The following is a 23245-nucleotide window of genomic DNA, read 5'->3' on the forward strand; positions in this document are numbered from 1 at the left end:
CCCGGCCTCAGGATTAACCCTTTATCAGTGAAGTATGGTGATTTACATGTTGATAAAGATTTTTTATAGTCATTTGTCTTTTGATGTTACGGTACACTTTGTCCATGTAAACGTTTTTTGGTATTTGTAGACATTATTTATTAATCCTTTACTGGCTCTGGATTTAGAATTAGAAAGCCTCTCCCTATACCAGGTTAAAGATTATTTCATCCAAGTTTTCTTCTAGCATGTTTCTAGTATCTAGCATGTTTCTTCTAGCAATGTGAAAAAATAAAATTTCTTCACCTAAGTAACTTATCTCAGACTTAATTCTAGAATGTCTTCACTACCCCATTTATAAAATGGATATAATGACAACTGTCCAAACTGGTTTTCAGTATTACCAGAGAGATCAAATGAAAACACAAGCACAACTGCTTTGTAATAGTTAAGAAGTGCTCTGCAAACATAATTTACATGTGACTCAAAACAAGCAGTCAGGAGGTGAAGGGCCAAGTCACTCACCATGGGCTGATACTCATCAGTGGGATTGGGAAGCAGGTAAAGAATACAGTGCCGAGGAGAAAGGGCTTCCTCCCCCACACATCAGACAGGGCACCAATGAGTGGGGCACTCAAAAAAGAGAGCAGGCCCTGGAGAGGAAACCAAAGCAAAGGTTAGTTTTATAATCTGATCCCTCAATTACCTGTAATTCATATTTTCTAAATGCATTAGCTCTAATTCATTGTACTGCCCCCAAAACAGAATAATACTTTGAAACATTAAATACAAACTACAACTAAAAAAATAAAATTAGGCCTGGCTTGGTGGCTCATGCCTGTAATCCCAGCACTTTGGAAGGCCGAGGCGGGTGGATCACTTGAGGTCAGGAGTTCAAGACCAGTCTGGCCAACATGGTGAAACCTCGTCTCTACTAAAAATACAAAATTACAAAAAATTAGCCGGGCGTGGTGGCAGACGCCTGTAATCCCAGCTACTCAGGAGGCTGAGGCAGGAGAATCACTTGAACCCGAGAGGCAGAGGCTGCAGTGAACCAAGATCACGCCTTTGTACTCTAGGCTGGGCAACAAGAGCAAAACTGTTGTCTAATTAAAATAAAATCTAAAATAAAATTATAACCAAAAATGTAAATGTTCTATCAGAAAGGGAAGGAAGAAGTAAAAAAGCTTGTTTTCCAGAAGAAATTAGAAAAGAGCGATGACATGATATATATATACCCACATTTGACCCTTAAGATGAACACACACCAAGCATACGGGAAGAAGCTAGAAATTTGAATCACTTTAATAAATATATATGGCATATCAATTCTGCACAAAACTGCATTAACTGGTACAATGACACCCAAATGAATGTACACCATATACTATCCCCAGGGCCTCACAGGGATAAAGAAGAGGAGTGTACATATGCTTAATGATCAAAAGAAAACTAGATTCTTTGTCAACTTTGTCAATCAAAGTAAAGTTCTCTCTGCCTGATGAGTTTAGGAAGAAGGAGATAATCCAACCTGAACAACAACTACAGTTGAAACTAAGGGGAAGAGAGCCTGACATAGATAACACCACACAGAAGCAAAGGAAGTCAAGGAACTCACATTCACTGCTTGCCCACTATTTGCCAGTCACTCTGTTGGCTGGCCACCTTCATTTCAATGCTACAGATAAGCAGCAGGGTGGGGAGAGCAGGGATGGACAAGAGTAGAAAAATGCTGATGAATAATGAAATAGGTGATGAGTACACAGGTATTCATCACACTATTCTTTTGTGTATCTGAATTTTCATGATACATCTTAAAAATTCCTCAGCACATCACATAAATAGGACACTCCAAAACCCGGCTCCTGACACACATCCTCTGCTGTGGCTGCATGCGATACTTCCAGTTTTCTGGACATACAATGTTCCTGCGTGCCAACAGGCCTTTGCATGCACATCCATCCCACACTTGGAGCCTGGAAACTGCTAGTGATTCTTCCCAACCCTGGGAGAGAAGCACCTCCTCCTCTATCTAGTCTCTTAGCTCTTCTATTATAATTTCAGCACTCCATTAAATCACTTGTTATTTGTCTACCTTCTCTACTGGATTCAAAATTGAGATTAAGGTCAGAAGGATGACATTTCTTCTTATCTCTGTACCCGTGGTGCCTATCACAGGGCCTGGTAAACACTGGTTTTCAAATACGTTTGGTGAATTGAATAGAACTTTTCAGAGAAAATCAACTTACAGAAGTCTCCAAGTTCACATAATTGGAAAGAAAAAGGAACAGATTCCAATCCCCTATCAGCCACCAACTGATTAACCCAGGACAGCAGACATAGGTAAACTGATAAGAGGAGGGACTCAAAGTGAAGCAGCTTCGTTGTCTGGGGAAATACCTGCAGTTCATCATCTTGCACCAAGAAGATTAAGGACATGGGCACACATGGGTGGGTGAAGGAGGGGAAAGTTTAATAGGCAAATGAAAGAAGAGAGCTTCCTCGTACAAAAGAAGGATTATTATTAATACTTTATATAAAAGAAGCTGTGGGTAAGTTTAGCTTCAGGCATAGCTAGACGGACACAGGGAAGGAGTTGTTCATATAGTGTCATCTGGGTTCTCTCACCAATTCTTAGTAAGGTGTCTCAATGTAGTAAGCAGGACAGTTTTTGCAATCCTAGGCTTACTACAAGTTAAGTAACCCCAGTAGACTGAGAAAATCGCAATACCTCTAGCAGAAAATTCCTCTGGAGAAATATCACCGATCTAGTTTGGATCATTTGCCCATTGTCCATGCAACTAGTTTAAATCTCTACACAGCCAACCCTCTGTATATGGAGGCTCCATATCTGTAGATTCATCCAATCATGGATGAAAAATATTTGGAAGAAAACAATTAAAAATAAGAACACAACAATAAAAAATACAAATTAAAAAATACAGTTTAACAACTATTTACACAGTATTAGGTATTATAAGTCATCTAGAGATGAATTAAGAGTATAAGAAGACTGAGAATGAGCGGCCTAACAGGTAGAAAGAAAACTATGCTAGGTCAAGTCAAGAAAGCAAGTAAAGAAAGCCTTTTAAGAATGAAAAAGGGGCCAGGCATGGTGGCTCACGCCTGTAATCCCAGCACACTGGGAGGTTGAGGCGGGCGGATCACCTGAGGTCAGAAGTTCAAGACCAGCCTGGCCATGGTGAAACCCCGTCTCTACTAAAAATACAAAATTAGCCAGGCATGGTGGTGCGCACCTCTAATCCCAGCTACTCGGGAGGCTAAGGCAGGAGAATCGCTTGAACCCAGGAGGCGGAGGTTGCAGTGAGCCGAGATCGTGCCATTGCACTCCAGCCTGGGCAACAAGAGCAAAACTCCATCTCAAAAAAAAGAAAAAAAAAAAGGAAAAAGGTTCGGAATAATTCTGGTGGAAAAGTGAGTGTGGAAGTCTACTTGCAATGAATGTAAGATAGCATGGCAAAGAAAGAAATGGGGTAGCAGCCTGAGGAGAAAAGGAAAAGAGGTTTTGTTTTTAGATTGGAGAACTAGAATGCTTGTATGCTGGTAGGAATAATTTAGAGTGAAAATTTAAAATACTGGGGAAAAAAGGCATAACTGCTGAATTCTTGAGAATGGATGAGATATGTGAAGAAGCTGGCTTTAGCAAGGAACAAGGACAGTTCATCCTTAGAAACAGGAGAGGAAGTAGAGTATATGAGAACAGATACATGTAGGTGGATAGTAGATGTGGTGATGGGAGACTGAAATTTCTCTTTGCATTGCTTCTATTTATTTAGTGACACAGTTAAGGTCATTAGATGGTGGAAAAGGTATTGCCTACAGACAGAGTAGCTGGAGGATTAAATTTTCAAGCGTTGGGGTTTAGCCAACCAAGTGTGACAGAGTAAAAAGAGGGCACGCTTTATATGCAAAGCAGTAATTATAATGATTGACCACAGAATTTAAGCCAAGAAAGATGAAAGTGAGGATACAGGGGTAGGGGTGACAGTGAAAGGCAGGTAGGATGGGTTTTCAGTGCTGATATACTGAGCTGTAGTAAAAAATAGAGTAAGCTAGAATGGTAAGGAGGTAGTGGTTGAATACTAGGATATATAGAGAAACAATATGTATAATGGTTAGAGTTTGGATGCTGGAAGCAATACTTTTTGGGATAAAATTCTGGTTTGAGCAATTGCAGCTGTGAAACAATGGGCAAATTATCTTTCTCTCTCAATTTACTTACCTATGAAAGGGAATAATGAGTACCTATCCCTTAGAAAGTTTGCCATTATTAATACTGTGTAATGGTTAGAGTTAATTATAAGTGAATGGCTAACAGGGTGGAGTGAAATAGATCAAGGAACTGAAAGACCACTGTTATTGGAAGGATAATCTGTGTGGATATTGAAACCACCAAGAAATAAGACAGGTCTTTGCCGGACACAGTGGCTCATGCCTGTAATCCCAGCACTTTGGGAGGCCGAGGCGGGAGGATCACGAGGTCAAGAGTTTGAGACCAGCCTGGCCAACATGGTGAAACCCCGTCTCTACTAAAAATACAAAAATTAGCCAGGTGTGGTGGTGTGTGCCTGTAATCTCAGCTACTTGGGAGTCTGAGGCAGGAGAATCACTTGAACCCGGACAGCGGGGAGTTGCAGCAAGCCGAGATCGCACCACTGCACCCCAGCCTAGGCGACAGGGTGGGACTCCGTCTCAAAAAAAAAAAAAGACAAGTCTTGAATATTGCTAAAATTTCCTATTCAGCCACTGGTAGGATTATATTGTTGCACATTAGTGGTAAACACAAATTACCTAAATTTGGTCATAATAGTTGTTAAAAACAAAATTTTTAAAGTATTGATTTTAAAACTATTTAAGTTTAATGTAGAATATTTTTTGCTAAATTTAAAATTTTACCCTAATTGTTATTTCACAATTTTTTCTTTTATATTTGTAGAATATACTTCAACAACAGCAACAAAAGGTTTCTCAACAATCTAGAATTGTTCAGAGTGAGACTGAAAAGTTGTATTAGCAGTTCATAAAGGTCTGTTGTATGTGGCAACACAATACATTGTTATAAAGCATAATGTATTTATGGAAGTAGAAGGTAGTTCTTTCCAAGTTTATGAGAAAAAACATTTCAGATTTTTAACTACTTTCCATTTTGAATTCATTGTTTCTTTCCAAGTTTATGAGAAAAAACATTTCAGATTTTTAACTACTTTCCATTCTGAATTCGTTGTTTCTGATGTAAGTAATAAATGTATTTTTACTTTAGGATTCTAATGGTTTTGTGAGGATTATTCCAAACAAAAGAGTGGCAAATTGGGAATTTTATTTAGAAATGTACTTATGCATAAACTCTGTATGCTACTAATACTTTAGTCATAGTTCTCTGTTTTAACTGGAAACAGAAAGTCTGTAAATCATGTCCAGGTTGTGTTTCACTTGTTTATGTATCCAGTGTTTGTTAAATAATAAAAAGTACCCAAATGGGAGGATGTCTCTGGCACACCCAGCTAATTTTGCATTTTTAGTAAAGACAGGGTTTCTCGATGTTGGTCAGGCTGGTCTCAAACTCCCAACCTCAGGTGATCCGCCCACCTCGGCCTCCCAAAGTGCTGGGATTACAGGCATGAGCCACCGTGCCCGACTTACCCTGACTTTTTTTTTACGCAATGTGTCCTTCTGAACACTGTAGACCAAGCCCCAGAAGCTGCACCTGTGGGAAAGGCTGTATTTGTTATCTGTAGTCAGTCCAGGGGGATCCGAGGGCCACAGTGGCTGCCAGTGTGGGACAGAGCGAGGGGGCAAGCCCAGAGTGTTCAGCCATGGCTGAGCTGCACACCAGCACCATGGTAGCCATCCCACCATATGCCACATGGCCTGTCCTGCCCGGCAAGCTGCTCAGTGGCCCTGCGCATTGTGTACCGTCTCAAGGGCTGCAGGAAGGCCAAGTTACTGGCTGTATGAGAGTAGTACCCCAGGAGCTCCTGAAAGACCTAGTGCCAGGACCAGTGTCCCTGGTGATGGAACGTTCAGAGGAGCTCAACAACGACCTAAACCCCTTTACTCCTCTTACAAGGTATCCGGATTCCTGATTATGCCTTTATGCAAGACTTGGCCAAGATGTATGAGCATCCTCTTGCTCTCACTAGTGCCGACCTCAGCTCCCAGGACAGTTCTCTGAATGCCATGGAGTTATAAGACCTCTGGCCTCAGTTGTCCTTGGTCATTGATGGGGGACAAACTAGGGATAGCCAGATCCCTGAGTGTTACCTTGGCTCAACTGTGGTTGACTCATCTGTGCATAGAAAGTTTGGCATCATTCGTCCAGGCTGTGTCCTGGAAAGTACTACAGCCTTCCTTCAACAGAGGTATGGGTTGCACCCCTCATGTGCATCCTACTTGTGAAACTCAGGAAGCAGGAAGGCCCATGGCCTGGTGCTGGACACTCTGTGTCCGTCCACTGATAATTGCCAAGCCCTCATTTGCAGAAGCCACTGGAGCTCCTGCAGTAGTCTGACTTTTTTTTCTTTTTTCTGAGACGGAGTTTCGTTCTTGTTGCCCAGGCTGGAGTGCAATGGCACGATCTCGGCTCACTGCAACCTCCGTCTCCCAGGTTCAAGCAATTCTCCTGCCTCAGCCTCCCAAGTAGCTGGGGTTACAGGCATGCACCACCACAACCGGCTAATTTTGCATTTTTAGTAGAGACAGGGTTTCTCCATGTTGGTCAGGCTGGTCTCAAACTCCCAACCTCAGGTGATCAGCCCACCTTGGCCTCCCAAAGTGCTGGGATTACAGGCGTGAGCCACCGCGTCTGACCTAGCCTGACTTTTTTTTATGCAATGTGTCTTTCTGAACACTGTAGACCAATCCCCAGAAGCTGCACCTGTGGGAAAGGCTATATTTAATATTTGTAGTCTCATATATCAGCCAAAAGCTGAATGGAGAGATTAACAACATTCCTAGGTGGCATTATTCTAATAAGTTTATTTTTTTAATTGAAAAGTAATTTAAATAGCAGATTTAGAATCTAATGAGAGCCTCCTCTCTGCTGGGTGGTAGCATTCAAAATGGTTCAGACCAGCTACAAGTGCCAATGCTGTTTAAAAAGTCTCAGGTGACCAAAGGCATGGGTTGGCCTCCTGAAGCTGGAACCAGGTAGAGCCACAGGCCAAACACTCTCCTCTGAACCAGTGGAGCTAGTGGTGTCAAATACTGTAATTGCTGGTGGGGAGAGCAGTCATTTTGATCTAACGCTGGGACGTCGGCTCAGTTGGTGGGGGTGGTCCAAATTAAAGAATATTGAGAAATAAATCTCCACTATCCTTTTCAGCCAGGGACTTTTTTCTTATTTATTCATAAATTAAGTTGTAGTTATACCTGTAACACTTTTATCTAAGTCCAGTGTTCTCAGTAGCCTTTGGTCTATTTATGTGTACTAAGTGTTCAACATAATTACTGTTGGGCATTTGAACTTGGCTTTTCTTTAGTAAAAAGACATACAGCTATAAAAAAAAGTACCCAAATGATAAAAAATAAATAAAATGTCATTTTACATATAAATATCCTCAAATTATTTTTGAAAACAGGCAAATAATAAATATTATTTATTAATATTTAACATTATTTATTATATGAATGTTTTTTAAGAGCTATGAAAATAACGAACTACAATAGCTAAATTCAGCACATTACTAGGGCATAATTTTTTTTTTTTTTTGAGACGGAGTCTCGCTCTGACGCCCAGGCTGGAGTGCAGTGGCGCAATCTCAGCTCACTGCAACCTCCATCTCCCAGGTTCAAGTGATTCTCTTTCCTCAGCCTCCCCAGTAGCTGGGACTACAGGGGCCTGCCACCACGCACAGCTAATTTTTTGTATTTTTGGTAGAGATGGGGTTTCACCATGTTAAGCCAGGATGGTCTCCATCTCCTGATCTCATGATCCGCCTGCCTTGGCCTCCCAAAGTGCTGGGATTACAGGCATGAGCCACCGCGTGCAGCCTTGGGAATAATTTTAAGTATGTTGTTCAGTACAACGTATAATTATGCATAGATTGACATTATCTAAACTGGAAAGCACAAATTAGACCCTATACTCATATGCTTTACTAGAAGAGACTAAAAAATACTATTATACTTTAAACCCTTATTTAACTCTTTTCCTATTTAGAAAAAACAAGTGCAGCTCACTGCCAGCATTCATATGATTTTACATACACACACTCTTTGAGGCTGAAGCAAATATGATTGATTTTTCAATGTGAAAATAAAATATAAAAAGTGTTCTTGGAGTTATTTCTAAACAGAACTAACATCAGAATCACCTGAATCATCAGAATTGTCTATTTCAAAAAAGTGGATTCATCAAATGAATCTTCAGCCGGTAACTGTTCGAGAACAATGTTAACATCACAGGTAGAAGTGCTGCGTTTTCTAGGATTTGACATTTTCAGTGATAGAGTGTTACTATAGTTTGTAACTGGAAACACCACTACTAAAAACAGAATACAGGCCAGGTGCAGTGGCTCATGCCTGTGATTGCAAGACTGTGGGAGGCCAAGGCGGGCAGATCACCTGAGGTCAGCAGTTCGAGACCAGCCTGGCCAACATGGTGAAACCCCATCTCTACTAAAATTACAAAAATTAGCTGAGCGTAGTGGTGGGCACCTGAAATCCCAGCTACTCAGAAAACTAAGGCAGGAGAATCGCTCGAACCCGGGAGGTGGAGGTTGCAGTAGGCTGAGATTGCACCATTGCACTCCAGCCTGGGCAACAGAGCGAGACTCCATCTCAAAAAAAAAAAATTATTTAAAAGAATGAGGAACAGTCAGGCGCGGTGGTTCACGCCTGTAATCCCAGCACTTTGGGAGGCCAAGGCAGGCAGATCACGAGGTCAAGAGATCGAGACCATCCTGACCAACATGGTGAAATCCTGTCTCTACTAAAAATAGAAAAATCAACTGGGCGTGGTGGTGCATGCCTGTAGTCCCAGCTACTCGGGAGGCTGAGGCAGGAGAATTGCTTGAACCCGGGAGGCGGATGCTGCAGTGAGCCGAGATCTCACCACACTGCACTCCAGCCTGGTGAAAGAGCGAGACTCCATCTCAAAAAAAATAAAAAAAATTAAAAATGAGGAAAAAGAATGCTATCAATAGAATGATGTCTTTTGTTTCCAAAGTCTATATACTAAAGCAATGCAAAAATAATAATAAAAGCAACATGTTTTGTGGCAAAGTTATCTTGGAGTAAATGCAGCACCGCTGGTGAGTATTCTCGGTGCAAACAGGAAAACGGTTTAAAGCCGTTTTTATATATATCATATTAAAATCGACATAATGAATTAAGACTAATTAAATCAAGTGGCTGAGTTATTACAAAGCCATGGCCAGTGTTACCAGCTTGGCTTCCTTCTTCCTCAGATATACTTCTTTTTAGTATACCTAAAAAGGAGATGGTAGCAATTGCCCACTTCATTCTGTTGATAGGCAGAGAAGTTAAAAGTTACATAATAATTAAGCCCTTTTGTGTACACAATAATAAAAATGAAGTTAGGCCTATAGAGTATTCACACTGCTATTTGCCAGTAAACCATTCTATGCCTTATGTATTTCTGTTGTATTTTAAAGTGACTTTTAATAACCCAGCTAAAAATTTAGATTTCAGTCTCCAGAACAAATAGTATTTGTTTCCCAAAGTCCCACTAAAACTTCCAGAGTTAAACTACCAAGGATTCCTGACTTTGGTTCATTACAAACCACATAAAAATTCTTTCTTACCTTTACACCTTGAATGAGACCATTCATGAGGAATGTGTGTTGAGAAAATGTTTCATGTAGAACCTACAAAAAGCAAACAAACATCAAGACAAATTCAAATTTAAGTTAAAGGAAAAATTTTCTGCCTCTCTTAATGGCATGCTACATAAATGAGCCCTGCAATGAAAAATTATAAAATATCAATAAAATCAAAACAAATAAATAAACAAACTGTGGTACATCCAGACTATCACTAAAAAGAAATGAGCTACCAAGCCACTAAAAAACATGGAGGAACCTCAAATGCACATAGTTAAGTGAAACAAACCAATCTGAAAAGGCTACATATTGTATTGTATAATTCCAAGTATATGACATTCTGGAAAAGGTAAAACTATGGAAACGATAAAAAGATCAGTGGTGGCCAGGGACTGTGAAGGAGGGAGGGATGAATAGGCAGAGCACAGGGGATTTTTAGGGCAATGAAAATGCTTTGTATGATACTATGATGGTGGATACATGCATTATATATTTATCAAAACTCAGCATATACAATACCAAGAGTGAAACCTAAACTACAGAATTTGGGTGATAACAGTATGTCAATGTAAGTTCATCAAATAAAACAAATGTACCCCTTTAGAAAGGAATGTCCATAGTAAAAAAATAAAAGTGGGGGGTATGCATATGTAGGGGAAGGGATACAGGGGAAATCTCTGTACCTTCCTCTCAATTTTGCTGTGAACCTTAAATGACTCTTTAAAAAATTAAGTCTTTAAAAAACGGAAATTAAAATCTACTCACAAATTATTTCCAACCTTTCCTCTAACAACATTATTTTTAAGGTTTAGAAAAAGTTTGTCATCTCAGCTACTGATATTTGAACTCTACTTGCCTGTACTGAAGAAAAAGAAAAGCAAATGAAGGACACCAAATATTTCAAGTGAAATACCAAAGTTATAAGAAAAAAATCTTCCAAAAATAATAAATGTAAGTCACAGAGATACAGAAATTTTCTTTAAAGAATATAAAGACTAGAACTGTTGAATAACTTGATTTGTCACATGCATCACAAAAACATGGTAAAATGCAAAACAAAAACGTATTTTTAAAAAATGCTTATCGGATCATGTCAACTTTTTTTTTTTTTGGAGATGGAGTCTCACTCTGTCGCCCAGGCTGGAGTGCAGTGGTGCAATCTCAGCTCACCGCAACCCCCGCCTCTCAGGTTCAAGCGATTCTCCTGCCTCATCCTCCCAAGTAGCCGGGACTACAGGAACCTGCCACCACGCCCAGCTAATTTTTGTATTTTTGGTAGAGGTGGAGTTTCACCATATTGGTCAGGCTGGTCTTGAACTCCTGACCTTGTGATCCATCCACCTTGGCCTCCCAAAGTGTTGGGATTACAGGCGTGAGCCACCGCTCCCAGCCGGATCATGTCCATTATTAACCCATTGTCTCTCAGTCCCACATTCTCCCTTCTATACTCTATCAGATCAGAGATAAGAGACTATCGACATTCCTCTGACTCCCTTTCCCCACAGGCTTCCTCTTAGTTTCTTTCAGTGGGAAATACAGGGTGGAGTGAGTGCTGGTCAACACTGCACCAACACCTCCAGGGTTCTCTCATGCTGTCAAAGGAGCAGCAGTGCTGATCCTTCCCTGCCCCCACCTCAAACCTCACCCTCTCGACTTCAGACCACTGCTAGAATTCTACATGGAAAATGATGCAAACCTGCATTCCCTTTGTACAGGTGATGCAGTTTAGGAATAAGAGATCATCATTTTAATTTGGCAAAACCGTATCTATGGATGAATGACAAAATACATACTTAATGAGTTGCACACTAAATAGATCTCATGTAATTTCTGACCATATGGGCCCATTTCTGAGCAATCAAGCTACCATGCAGGCAATTCCTCTAAAAATGTTCAATCCATGCTTTTAAAAACTTTTCTACTGTTTTCTACCCACCCTCCCCCAAAAAAGGAAACAGTGAAATCTTACTAAAGAAAAAAGTAAAACAAGTCAATAATCATTTTAAAAGGCTAACCTTCATAAAATAAAGCAGTTGTAAATAAAACAGATATATTCTACTCAGGCTTATGATAAAGTTTAAAAACCAAAATAAAGTATGTAAATAATTTAGCTACAAAAGGCAACAAATGTTATCAGAATAAAGTAAACCTAATAATAAAAGGTGTATTAAATAGAGAAGATCAAAGCTTTCATTTTTAACATCTCTGTATGAAAAAAAACTCAAGCTTAGCCAGGCACAGTGGCATACACCTGTAATCCTAGCTACTGAGGAAGCTGAAGTGAGAAGATTGCCTTGAGCCCGGAAGATCAAGTCTGCAGTGAGCTATGATTGCACCACTGCACTCTAGCCTGGGCAACAGAGCAAGACCTTGTATCTATCTATCTATCTATCTATCTATCTATCTATCTATCTATCTATCTATCTAAATAAATAAATAAATAAAAATAACTCAAGGAAAATAACCCCTTTAAGTATTCTTGAGAAGGACTACAGTAAACATAAAATAAAATGGCGTTTTCCTGAAAAAAATAGGAAACATTTTACAAGAAAAAAAATGACACTTGCTTATCACTTTTAAAACAATAACTATAAAGTTTTAAGAAATGAACTGTCTTCCAGTACAACAAAGCTTAGAAATATCTACATGTAATAAACATACACAGAGCTGTGTTTCTCCACTTCCACAGATATAACAGAAAAAACATGAAATTAAATTTACAGCATTCCTAGAAAGCCAAGAATCATAAGGCGCTTCTGGATGATACAGAACAGATGAGAAAAGACTGACAACAAAAAAAGGGCTGAAGAAAAGTAGCACTTGAAGGTGAAATAGAAGACCTTGAAGAAGTTCATTTTCCAGAACCCAGAAAGAAACCTCCCAAATCAGAGGAGTAGGAAAAAATAGCCATAAATGAAAGGGTACTAAAAGGTCACAAAGTAAGCTCCCTGGTGTCTTCCTCTCAAAGCTGCTGACCTACAGATATGGCACCAGGATAACAATCACAAGCATAGTTCTCTGAAAACTGTGGGACTTCTAAGTGGGATACTTGCAGGATTGAATGGAATGAGATTCAAAAAGGATGGTGCCCCAGATCTCTTATGGCTGCCAAAAGTGCACAAAGTCCTATGACCACATAATCCTATAGAGTACTTCAGTACTCTAGAATATCCGCACTTTCACAGAGCAAGAGTGCCTATAACCAGTCCCTGCATTAAATTTTAGGGAATAAGGCTTTCCACCTGGGCTGAAGAACTACACTCTAGTAACCACAGGTATCTAGACTACAGGTGGAAAACTGGCTACAGCCTGACTGTAAACTTGAAACAGCCTTTGCAAAATTATGACTGAGACAGTGAAAGATCTAACTTAACTGACTCCATCTTACTTCTAACCTCCAAGCTGTCCTTGCCCATTCCTGGGCATAGCATGAACTTTGGGAGAAACTTAGTTTATAGTTTTTTAAAACAAAGACAATAATAGCCCTTTCCCAAAGCAGACCTCCTTCTTGCCTGGAGACTAGACTGCCTTTGTAGGACCAACATCAGCCACAAGATTAGAAATTATGGTTTACGAATCAGGTAGCTAGAGGCTACAGGATTCTGACCCTCCCCAGACTGCTCCTAATATCACTGCTTGAGATATTTTGCAGACCCTGCACTTAATGGATCAGCTGGCACCACCCAGATCGATAAACTGGCTCATCTGATCTTGTGGCCCCAACTCAAGAACTGACTCAACTCAAGAAGACAGCTTCAACACCCTATGATTTCATCCATGACCAGTTCTGTAGTGTGGCTCATTTTCCTCAAGATTGCCTTAGTCTAAGCTTTTTTTATGTCTCCATATATTTTATAATCAGCTCTTCAATAGCCACAAAATAACTTGCGAAGAATTTTGATTATGATTGCATTGACCACAGAATAATTGGGAAAGAACAGACATACTGTCTTTTTGTTGTTGTTTGATTCAAAGTCTCACTCTGTCACCAGGCTCAGGTGCAGTGGCACGATCTCGGCTCACCACAACCTCCACCTCCCGGGTTCAAGCGATTCTCCTGCCTCAGCCTCCCGAGTAGCTGGGATTACAGGAGTGCGTCACCATGCCTGGTTAATTTAGTAGAGATGGGGTTTCGCCGAGGTTGATCTTGAACAAAATAGGGAAACAGATGTCATTAGACAAATACCACAGTAAAAACTGTTGCAGACAAGCATTTATGGATGCTAAAATTAGTAGGACAACAGAAAAGGAACAAGATATCTGGACAGTCTCAAAGTATTTCTCCACAACATACTCACTTGAGACCAGGAGTTCAAGACCAGCCTCGCTGAAACCCCATATTTATTATTAAAAAAAAAAAAAAGCCAGTTGTGGTGGCACACGCCTGTAGTCCCAGCTACTCAGGAGGTCGGGGCAGGAGAATCACTTGAAACCAGGAGGCAGAGGTTGCAGTGAGCTGAGATCTAGCCACTGCACCCCAGCCTGGGCAACAGAGTGAGACTCTCAATCAAAGAATAAAAAAAAAAAAAAAAAAAAGCAGAAAACAATATGTCCATTCTTCCACAATCAATCTATAGTCAATGCAATCATAATCAAAATTCTTAGCAGATTATTTTGTGGGTATTGAAGAGCTGATTATAAAATATATATATACAGACATAAAAAAGGCTTAGACCAAGGCAATCTTGAGGAAAATGAACCACACTAAGGAATTTATACAAGATATTATGGCTGGGCACAGTGGCTCACACCTGCAATCCCAGCACTTTGGGAAACTGAGGCAGGCAGATAACCTGAGGTCAGGAGTTCGAGACCAGCCTGGCCAACATGGTGAAACCCAGTATCTACTAAAAATACAAAAATTAGCCAGGCATGGTGGTGCATGCCTGTTATTCCAGCTACTCAGGAGGCTAAAGGAGGAGAATCACTTGAACCCAGAAGGCGGAGGTTGCAGTGAGCTGAGATCGCACCACTGCACTCCAGCCTGGGTGATAGAGTGAGACTCCATTGCTCCCCCCCGGCCAAAAAAAACATATTACTATAGAAGTTAACACAGGATGGTGTTGGCACACGGAAATATAGCTCAACAGAATACTAAAAAATTTAGAAACAAACCCATATATGGACGGTTGTCTCATTTATGACAAAGGTGACACAGTACAGTGGGGAAAGAAGAATTTTTTCAATAAATGATGCTGGTTCAACTATATATTCTTCTGCAACCAAAGTGAATACTGACCCCCTACCAAACACAGTGATCTTTTTGGATGATAGGACTACATGAGAACAATAAACCAATTAAGGTTTGTGGTAGAAAAAGTTGTCTTAAACAGGATTTTTTAAAAACACTAACCATAAGCAAAAATAAATTCAACTACATAAAAACTTAAATTCAATTAAAATTAGTGTCATCCAAAGGCATTAAGAGAACAGAAAGGTCCTGACATTGAAGAATTCAGGTGAAGATGCCGCCATTCTTGAACTCTGAAAGCCAAACTAGAATCTTCAGAGCAGCCTCAGTCTTAAAATTCAAGCTTCTTTTTCCTACTTTTTATTTCAGTGATATTTAGGACACTCTATATTTCATAAAAGTTATGATCTAACTGCCTCTATAAGCCCAAGTATAAAAATCCTTACCACCTAGCAAGAGACCCACAGAACTAGTCAGTAGTAAGACTGAGGTCACATATTGGAAAAAATATACTAGACCAGGGTTATACGCAGGGACCATCCAGCAATAGAGATGTTGCTGGCAAGTAACCATAGTGGTGGGTGACCACTAGCGAAAAGGGCTGAAGAGACCTCAGAAGGTTATCCGGGTTATCTGGGTAGACCTGTGTCTTTTTCCATGCCCGAGGGTCACGACGTCACTATGCAGGGCACACATGGCTTGGTTTAAAAAGGTCACCTTAATCTTAGCAAATGTAATAAATCATTTTTTAGATCCTGAAATTTATAATAAAAATACTTTACCTACCCTGAAAAAAAAAAAAAAGAGAGAGAACAGAAAGGCAATCCCAGGCTGGGCATTCTGGCTCACATCTGTAATCCCAGCACTTTGGGAAGTCAAGGCAGGCAGATCACTTGAGGTCAGGAGTTCAAGATCAGCCTGCCCAACATGGTGAAACCCCATCTCTACTAAAAATACAAAAATTAGCCAGGCTTGGTGGCACGTGCCTGATTCCAAACTACTTGGGAGGCTGAGGCAGGGGAACTGCTTGAACCCGGGAGGCAGAGGTTGCAGTGAACCCATATTGCACCACTGCACACTCCAGCCTAGGCAACAAGAGCAAGACTCCATCTCGAAAAAAAAAAAAAAAAAAAAGGAAGAAAGACAAGAATAGGGAAAAGATATCAATAATAAGTATATGTGTGTGTATAGAGACAAACGTACACATGAAAAAAATTGTACCTAGAATATATAAAGAACTCCTACAAATAAGAAAAAGGAACACAACCCAATTTTTTAAAAACTGATGAAACACATGAACTGACACTTAACAAAAAGATATTCACATGGCCAATAAATATATGTTATACGTAAAGGGGGTTAACTTCATTGGTCGTTAGGAATATGCAAATTAAGACCATAATGTACCTACCAGAATTCAAATTGCTGGTGAAGACATGGAGTCTGCCTGGCTGAAGAGTAAATTGTTCACCCACTCTGGAAAACTTTCAGCACTACATAGTGATGCTGAACACAACCATGCAATTTTACTCCCAGATATATACTCCAAGAAACACGTATACATGTTCACCAAAAGATATATACAAGAAATATTACAACAGCAATATTTGTAATAGGCAAAAACCGGAAACCCAAATGTCCAACACCAGAATGGATTTGTGTCAATAGACTCCAGGACCATCTCTAAGTTCAGCAATTTGCTAAGAGGATTCCAGGACTCTGAAACTGTTATACTTACAGTTTATTACAGCAAAAGGACACAAAGCAAAATCAGCAAAGGCAAAAGGGACATCAGGCAAAGTCTGGAGGAAGCCAGGTGCATGCTTCTAAGAGTCCTCTCCCAGTGGAGTCACACATAAAGCATTTAATCCCTCCAGCAATAAACTGTAACAATGGCCAGGCACAGTGGCTCAAGCACTTTGGGAGTCCGAAGTGGGTGAATCACTTGAGGCCAGGAGTTTGAGACCAGTCTGGCCAACATGGCGAAACCCCATCTCTACTAAAAATACAAAAACTAGCCGGGACTCGGGAGGCTGAGGCAGGAGAATCACTTGAACCCAGGAGGCGGAGCTGCTGTGAGCCGAGATAGCGCAACTGCACTCCAGCCTGGGCAACAGAGCCAGGCTCTGTCTCGGAGGAAAAGAAAAGAAAAAGAGAAACTATAACAACATTATGTGAAGTGTTGTCGGCTATGGAAGCTCACAAAAGCCTAGGAGTCCAGGGTTTTTCTTGGCGGGTGATCTTCAAGGCACACAATGAATGACCAGCTACCAAAGCTCTCTAGTTCACGAGAAGGAAAGGTGTCACCATAAATAATGCTGTTTGCACAAACTGGAACAGTCAAGTTCAAAGATTCAATCACACAAAACGCAAAATATTCCAAGAGCTCAATTCTGGCCTGTCAAGGAACAGTCACAGAAAATGGTCCTCTTGGGAACATGAAAGACTTGAGCAACTTGGGCCTGCTGAATTAATCCTTTCCTGCCCAAGATAACAGAAAATCATATGTGGTTATGTAAGAACACACTATACAACAATGAAATGTTGCTACATACAACATGGATTACTCTCATAAACGTACTAAGCCAAAAAAGCCAGACAACAAAGAGTATACATTGTATGATTCCACTTATGTAATATTAAACACACAAACACAAAGGCCAAACTGTCATATTAGAAATGTGACAAGGACAGAAATTACTTAGGATTGTTTCTGGGAGTGTGGTATAGTACTGGATATATAAGTGTACTTACTGTATAAAAATTCATCAAGCTGTGTATTTATAATTTGTACATCTTTCTGTACACATTATACTTCCATTAAAAGCTTACACAAAAAGGTATCTGGTTCCTATTTTATTTTAGCCATGAGGAAACTTTAGGAAAATATATCATTCTATAGAATCATATTTTCCTCAGATCAAACTCCTAACACAGCTCAAAATCCTATAATTTTATATTGCGAGGGTAGGAGAACAGCTTTCCTATTTTCTGGTTTTTAGGACAATCAGGGAAATACAGAAATTGAAAAGTGCATAAAGTATTGAGATATCAGCTAATCCACTGGTTTTTCTAACTATATTACTCAGAAACATTATAGGAACCCTCTAATGGTTTGATTTGAATTTCTTTCATTTATTTATTTTTTAATTTTAACTTTAATTTTTTTGAGACAGAGTCTCACTCTGCTGCCCAGGCTGGAGTACAATGGCATGATCTCGGCTCACCACAATCACTGCCTCCTGGGTTCAAGCGATTCTCCTTTCTCAGCCTCCCAAGTAGCTGGGACTACAGGCGCATGCCACCATGCCTGGCTACTTTTTATATCTTTAGTAGAGATGGGGATTCACTATGTTGGCCAGGCTAATCTCGAACTCCTGACCTCGTGATCTGCCCACCTCAGCCTCCCAAAGTGCTGAGATTACAGGCGTGAGCCACCATGCCTGGCCTTGAATTAAAAAAAAAAAAAAAAAAGTATTATAAACCCAATATCTACAAGAAAAAAAAATTGTCAGACTTCTCACATTTGACATGACAGTATAAAAAGATTAACAAATTATCTTTCAGTACAGCTGTATAAACCTATTTCAGTGCTCTGGAATTCAACCAAAGGCATAAAACAAACTGGGAGCATTTATTTATTAAGTTACTGAACTTCAGGCAGAAATGGTGGTTTTCAGTTTTGAGCTGCTACCAGACTCCTGCCCCTCCCCCAACCCCAGCTCTGTGGGTATTAGTTTAAGCAGGGCATGCTGCTGCCTGAGAGGACTCGTTGGATTTGGAGTGTTGTCAAGTTAATGGGGCAAACACGGAAGACTAGTGGATTAGGCCAGGGATATAACACGTAGTTGTAGGAGGTGAGACAGCCACAAGAGGCTTGAAAAGCTCTCCCCAAATTGGTTGACTCTAGACGATACACACACATATAAGAGACTGGAACACACTCAAGCCACTCATACATCCTTGGCCATCAGAAGCTGCACATACAGAGATTTCAAGAGAATCTGGCAGAGAGCAAAAGCCAGGGAAGAACTGAAAATGGCCTGAAGTAAGAATGCACTTCCAGCTCACATACAGATCCATTAGTAGGGAGCTGAAAGTTTACTGGCTCGAGGTGTTTAACTATAATCTCTTACCAATCTGACTGATCCCTAAATAATGGAGACAGAGAACCCAAGGAAGCCAAGCTTAAAAATAAAAATAAAAATAAAAACTGAAAAGAGACATCAGCAGCTGCATACTGTAGAGACTTCACAGATTTAGTCCAAGCAAGTTACTAAACAAGCAAAACAAAAACAACCTTCAAGGTGAGAAAAAAATCAAAATCCATGGCCAAGTGTAGTGGCACATGCCTGTAATCCCAATGCTTTGGGAAGCTGAGGTGAGAAGACTGTCTGAGGCGAGGAGGAGTTCAAGACCAGCCTGGACAACATAGCAAGACCCCATCCCTAAAATAAAAACAAAAGGCTGGGTGCAGTGGCTCACGCCAGTAATCCCAGCACTTTGGGAGGCTGAGGCGGGCGGATCATGAGGTCAGGAGATCGAGACCATCCTGGCTAACACGGTGAAACCCTGTCTCTACTAAAAATACAAAAAAAAAAAAAAAAAAAAAAAAGAGCCAGGCATGGTGGCAGGTGCCTATAATCCCAGCTACTCGGGAGGCTGAGGCAGGAGAATCGCTCAAATCTAGGAGGCGGAAGTTGCAGCGAGCCAAGATCGCACCACTGCACTCCAGCCTGGGCAACAGAGAGAGACTGTCTCAAAAAAAAAAAAAGAAAAAGAAAAAAGAGTTAAAGCTTTAGCCAAGCGTGGTGGTGCACAACTGTAGTCTTAGCTACTCAGGAGGCTGAAGCAGGACAATTGCTTGAGCCCAGAAGTTTGAGGTTGCAGTGAGCTATTATTGTGCCACTATATTTCAGCCTAGGCAACAGGGCAAGACCCTGTCTCTTAAAAAAAAAAATCCAAAATTGCAAAACTATATTATCTAAATATACAGGTTTTAACAAAAAATGATTGCAATATGCAAAGAAACAAGAACATATAACTCACTCAGGTAAAAAAGGGAGTCAACAGGAGGAGTCTCTGAGTGTTCCCAGATGTTGAATATTGCAGATGAAAACTTCAAAGCAGATACTATAAATATGTTCAAAGAACTAAACGAACCCATGTTTAAAGAATTAGAAGAGACCAGGTGTGGTGGCTCACACCTGTAATCCCAGCACTTTTGGAGACTGAGGCAAGAGGACTGCCTGAGCCCAGGAGTTTGAGACCAGCCTAGACAACATAGTGAGACCCCACTCGTAAAAAAAAAAAAAAAAAAAAAAAAAAAAGAATTAAAGGAAAGTATGGGCCAGGTGTGGTGGCTTACGCCTATAATCTCAGCACTTTGGGAGGCCAGCCGAGGCAGGCAGATCACTTGAGGTCAGGAGTTCGAGACCAGCCTGGCCAATATGGTGAAACCCTGTCTCTACTAAAAATACAAAAATTAGTCGGACGTGGTGGCACACACCTATAGTCCCAGCTACTCGGGAGGCTGAGAATCGCCTGAAACCAGGAGGTGGAGGTTGCAGTGAGCCGAGATCATGCCACTGCACTCCAGCCTGAGTGACAGAGAAAGACTGCGTCTCCAAAAAAAAAAAAAAGTATGTGAATCACTCAGTGAATACGAAATTTCAAATAGAATATAAAAATTATAAAAAAGAAATGTGGAAATGCTGCAGTTAAAAATTTGGTAATCAAAATCAACAATCCACTAAAGTGACAACACAGACAATTTAAGATGAACAAAGAAAGAAACAGTAACCTTGAAGACAAATAAATAGAAATTATTCAAACAAAAGCATAGAAAACAATTGGCAAAAAAATAAAAATAAAAATAAATAAACAGCTCCTCAGAGATGTATGAGACATTATCAAGTGTAAAACATTTACCTATGACCAGGCACGGTGGCTCATGCCTGTAATCCCAGCACTCTGGGAGGCTGAGGCGGGCGGATCAGGAGGTCAGGAGTTCGAGACCAGCCTGGCCAACATGGTGAAACCCCCCCGTCTCTACTAAAAATACAAAAATTAGCCGGGCGTGGTGGCACACGCCTGTAATTCCAGCTACTCGGGAGACTGAGGCAGGAGAATTGCTTGAACCCAGGAGGCGGAGGATGCAGGGAGCTGAGATCACGCCACTGAACTCTAGCCTGGGTGACAGAGCAAGACTCTGTCGGGGGGCTGGGGTGGGAACTTACCTATAAGGAGAGTCTCAAAAGGAGTAAAGGGACAGTAAAAATATTTGAAGAAATAATGGTCAAAAACTTCCCAAACGTGATGAAAAGCATTAATCTACAGAAACAAGAAGCTCAACAAACCCCAAGTAAAATAAACAAAAAAGACATTCACACCTACACACATTATAGCATAGTCAAACTATCACAGAGTTGGGTTCATTTGTTTGTTTGTTTGTTTGTTTTTGAGAAAGAGTTTTGCACTCGTTGCCCAGGCTGGAGTGCAATGACACGATCTTGGCTCACTGCAACCTCCATCCCCCAGGTTCAAGCAATTCTCCTGCCTCAGCCTTCCGAGTAGCTGGGATTACAGGCGTGCACCACCACGCCCAGTTAATTTTGTATTTTTAGTACAGATGGGGTTTCACCATGTTGGTCAGGGTGGTCTCGAACTCCCATCCTCAAGCGATCCACCTGCCTCAGCCTCCCAAAGTGCTGGGATTACAGGCATGAGCCTCCGCGCCCAGCCTAAAGTTTCACTTTTAAAAGATGAAATGAGTTTTAGAGATGGATGGTGGTCACAGATACCCAACATAATGAAATGTATCTAATACTACTGAACTGTATACTTCAAAACAGTGAAAATGGTAAGTTTATTATGTGTATTTTACCATAATTTTTTTAAATGGGAAAAAAGTGATTTGGTTTATCTATATTCATATTAAAAATGTGTCCTGAACAAACACATGTATTTGTTCAAAGAATATATTTATTAAGCACCGACTATATCCCAGGCAGCACTATGCAAACAGTGAGGAAAATTAGAATCTCATGAAACTCAAAATGGGACTAATTATCCTCATTAACTAATAACTAATAACCTACTATAGGTTTCCTACTATGAAGGAAAAACTACTGCAATAAGAAAAAAAGGATTAAGGATGCAGGCAATTTTTAAGTCCTTGTTCCACCCAAGTTATAATTTTAATGAATAAAACTGTTTGTTTTTTTTTTTTGAGATGGAGTTTTGCTTTGGTTGTCCAGGCTGGAATGCAATGGCACGATCTCAGCTCACTGCAACCTCCACCTTCTGGGTTCAAGCAATTCTCCTGCCTCAGAATCCTGAGTAGCTGGGATTACAGGCATGCGCCACCATGCCCAGCTAATTTTGTATTTTTAGTAGAGACAGGGTTTCTCCATGTTGGTCAGGCTGGTCTCGAACTCCCGACCTCAGGTGATCCACCAGCCTTGGCCTCCAAAAGTGCTGGGATTACAGGCGTGAGCCACCGCACCAGGCCTCAAACTGTATTTTAACTGTGCCAGAAGAATTAAAAACTTTAAAAGGTTCACAGCAATGTCTTATGTAAGGCTAACGGGCTAACAGCCACCCTCTAAAGTTCTCTGCTGTCTAAACCTTATTTAAGAACAAAGATTATCCGTACCCAGAGGGATTCTTTAGTAAGGCAAAATGATGATTAGGAAGAGTTAAGCTCCAATTTTTTTTTTTTAATTTTTGTTTTTTTAGAGATGGGGTCTTGCTATGTTGCCCAGGCTAGACTTGAACTCCTGAGCTCAAGCAATCCTCCTGCCTCAGCTTACTGAATAGCTGGGCCTAAAGGCATATGCTACTGTACCCGGCCCATCAATAATTTTTAAAGAATAATTAAGACAACTGAAACTTAACTCCAGTTTAAAATATTTTATTAAAATTAAGTGTTAAATAGTTGTAAGCCACCTAATATCTGCCCCCGCCATCTTTTCTTTGGCATCTCTCTTCCTTCTAACCACATCATAGATGAAACGTACAAGTTCTTGCTAAGATATTCAATACCACCTCTGAAGAAATGGCTATAGATAAGCTACGAAAAACTGAAATTTAGACATTTCTACAATTATTACTCATTGTTACAAAGTACTCACCAATCTGCTATTTACTATGTTCTTAAGTCAAAGACCATTAACATCCTCCTAAAGAAGTTACAGACTTCAACAATGCTCTGCAATTTCCTGTAGGACAGGACCCTATGAGTCCATGGCCTGTTATGAACCCAGCCACA

At 40.5% G+C, this 23245-nt stretch overlaps 1 protein-coding gene and 1 pseudogene across 2 annotated transcripts in view; one reads left to right on the forward strand and one right to left on the reverse strand.

The window, feature by feature from the left end:
• Positions 1–23245, reverse strand: part of LOC117981766 (major facilitator superfamily domain-containing 14C-like) — a 132052-nt gene that overhangs the window by 53390 nt on the left and 55417 nt on the right. For both annotated transcript variants that reach the window (XR_008626665.2, XM_063593948.1), the window contains exons 4-5: positions 9765–9827; positions 505–632 (exon numbers count right to left, since the gene is read on the reverse strand). Coding sequence is in view for 1 of the 2 variants with exons in the window: in XM_063593948.1 (XP_063450018.1) it covers positions 505–632; positions 9765–9827 (191 nt within the window). In the remaining variant the exon portion in view is untranslated. The remainder of the gene's footprint in view (positions 1–504; positions 633–9764; positions 9828–23245) is intronic.
• On the forward strand, positions 5716–6879 carry LOC129398750 (threonylcarbamoyl-AMP synthase-like; annotated as a pseudogene).

Source organism: Pan paniscus, chromosome 11 (assembly GCF_029289425.2).
Source record: "Pan paniscus chromosome 11, NHGRI_mPanPan1-v2.0_pri, whole genome shotgun sequence".
Lineage (NCBI taxonomy): Eukaryota > Metazoa > Chordata > Mammalia > Primates > Hominidae > Pan > Pan paniscus.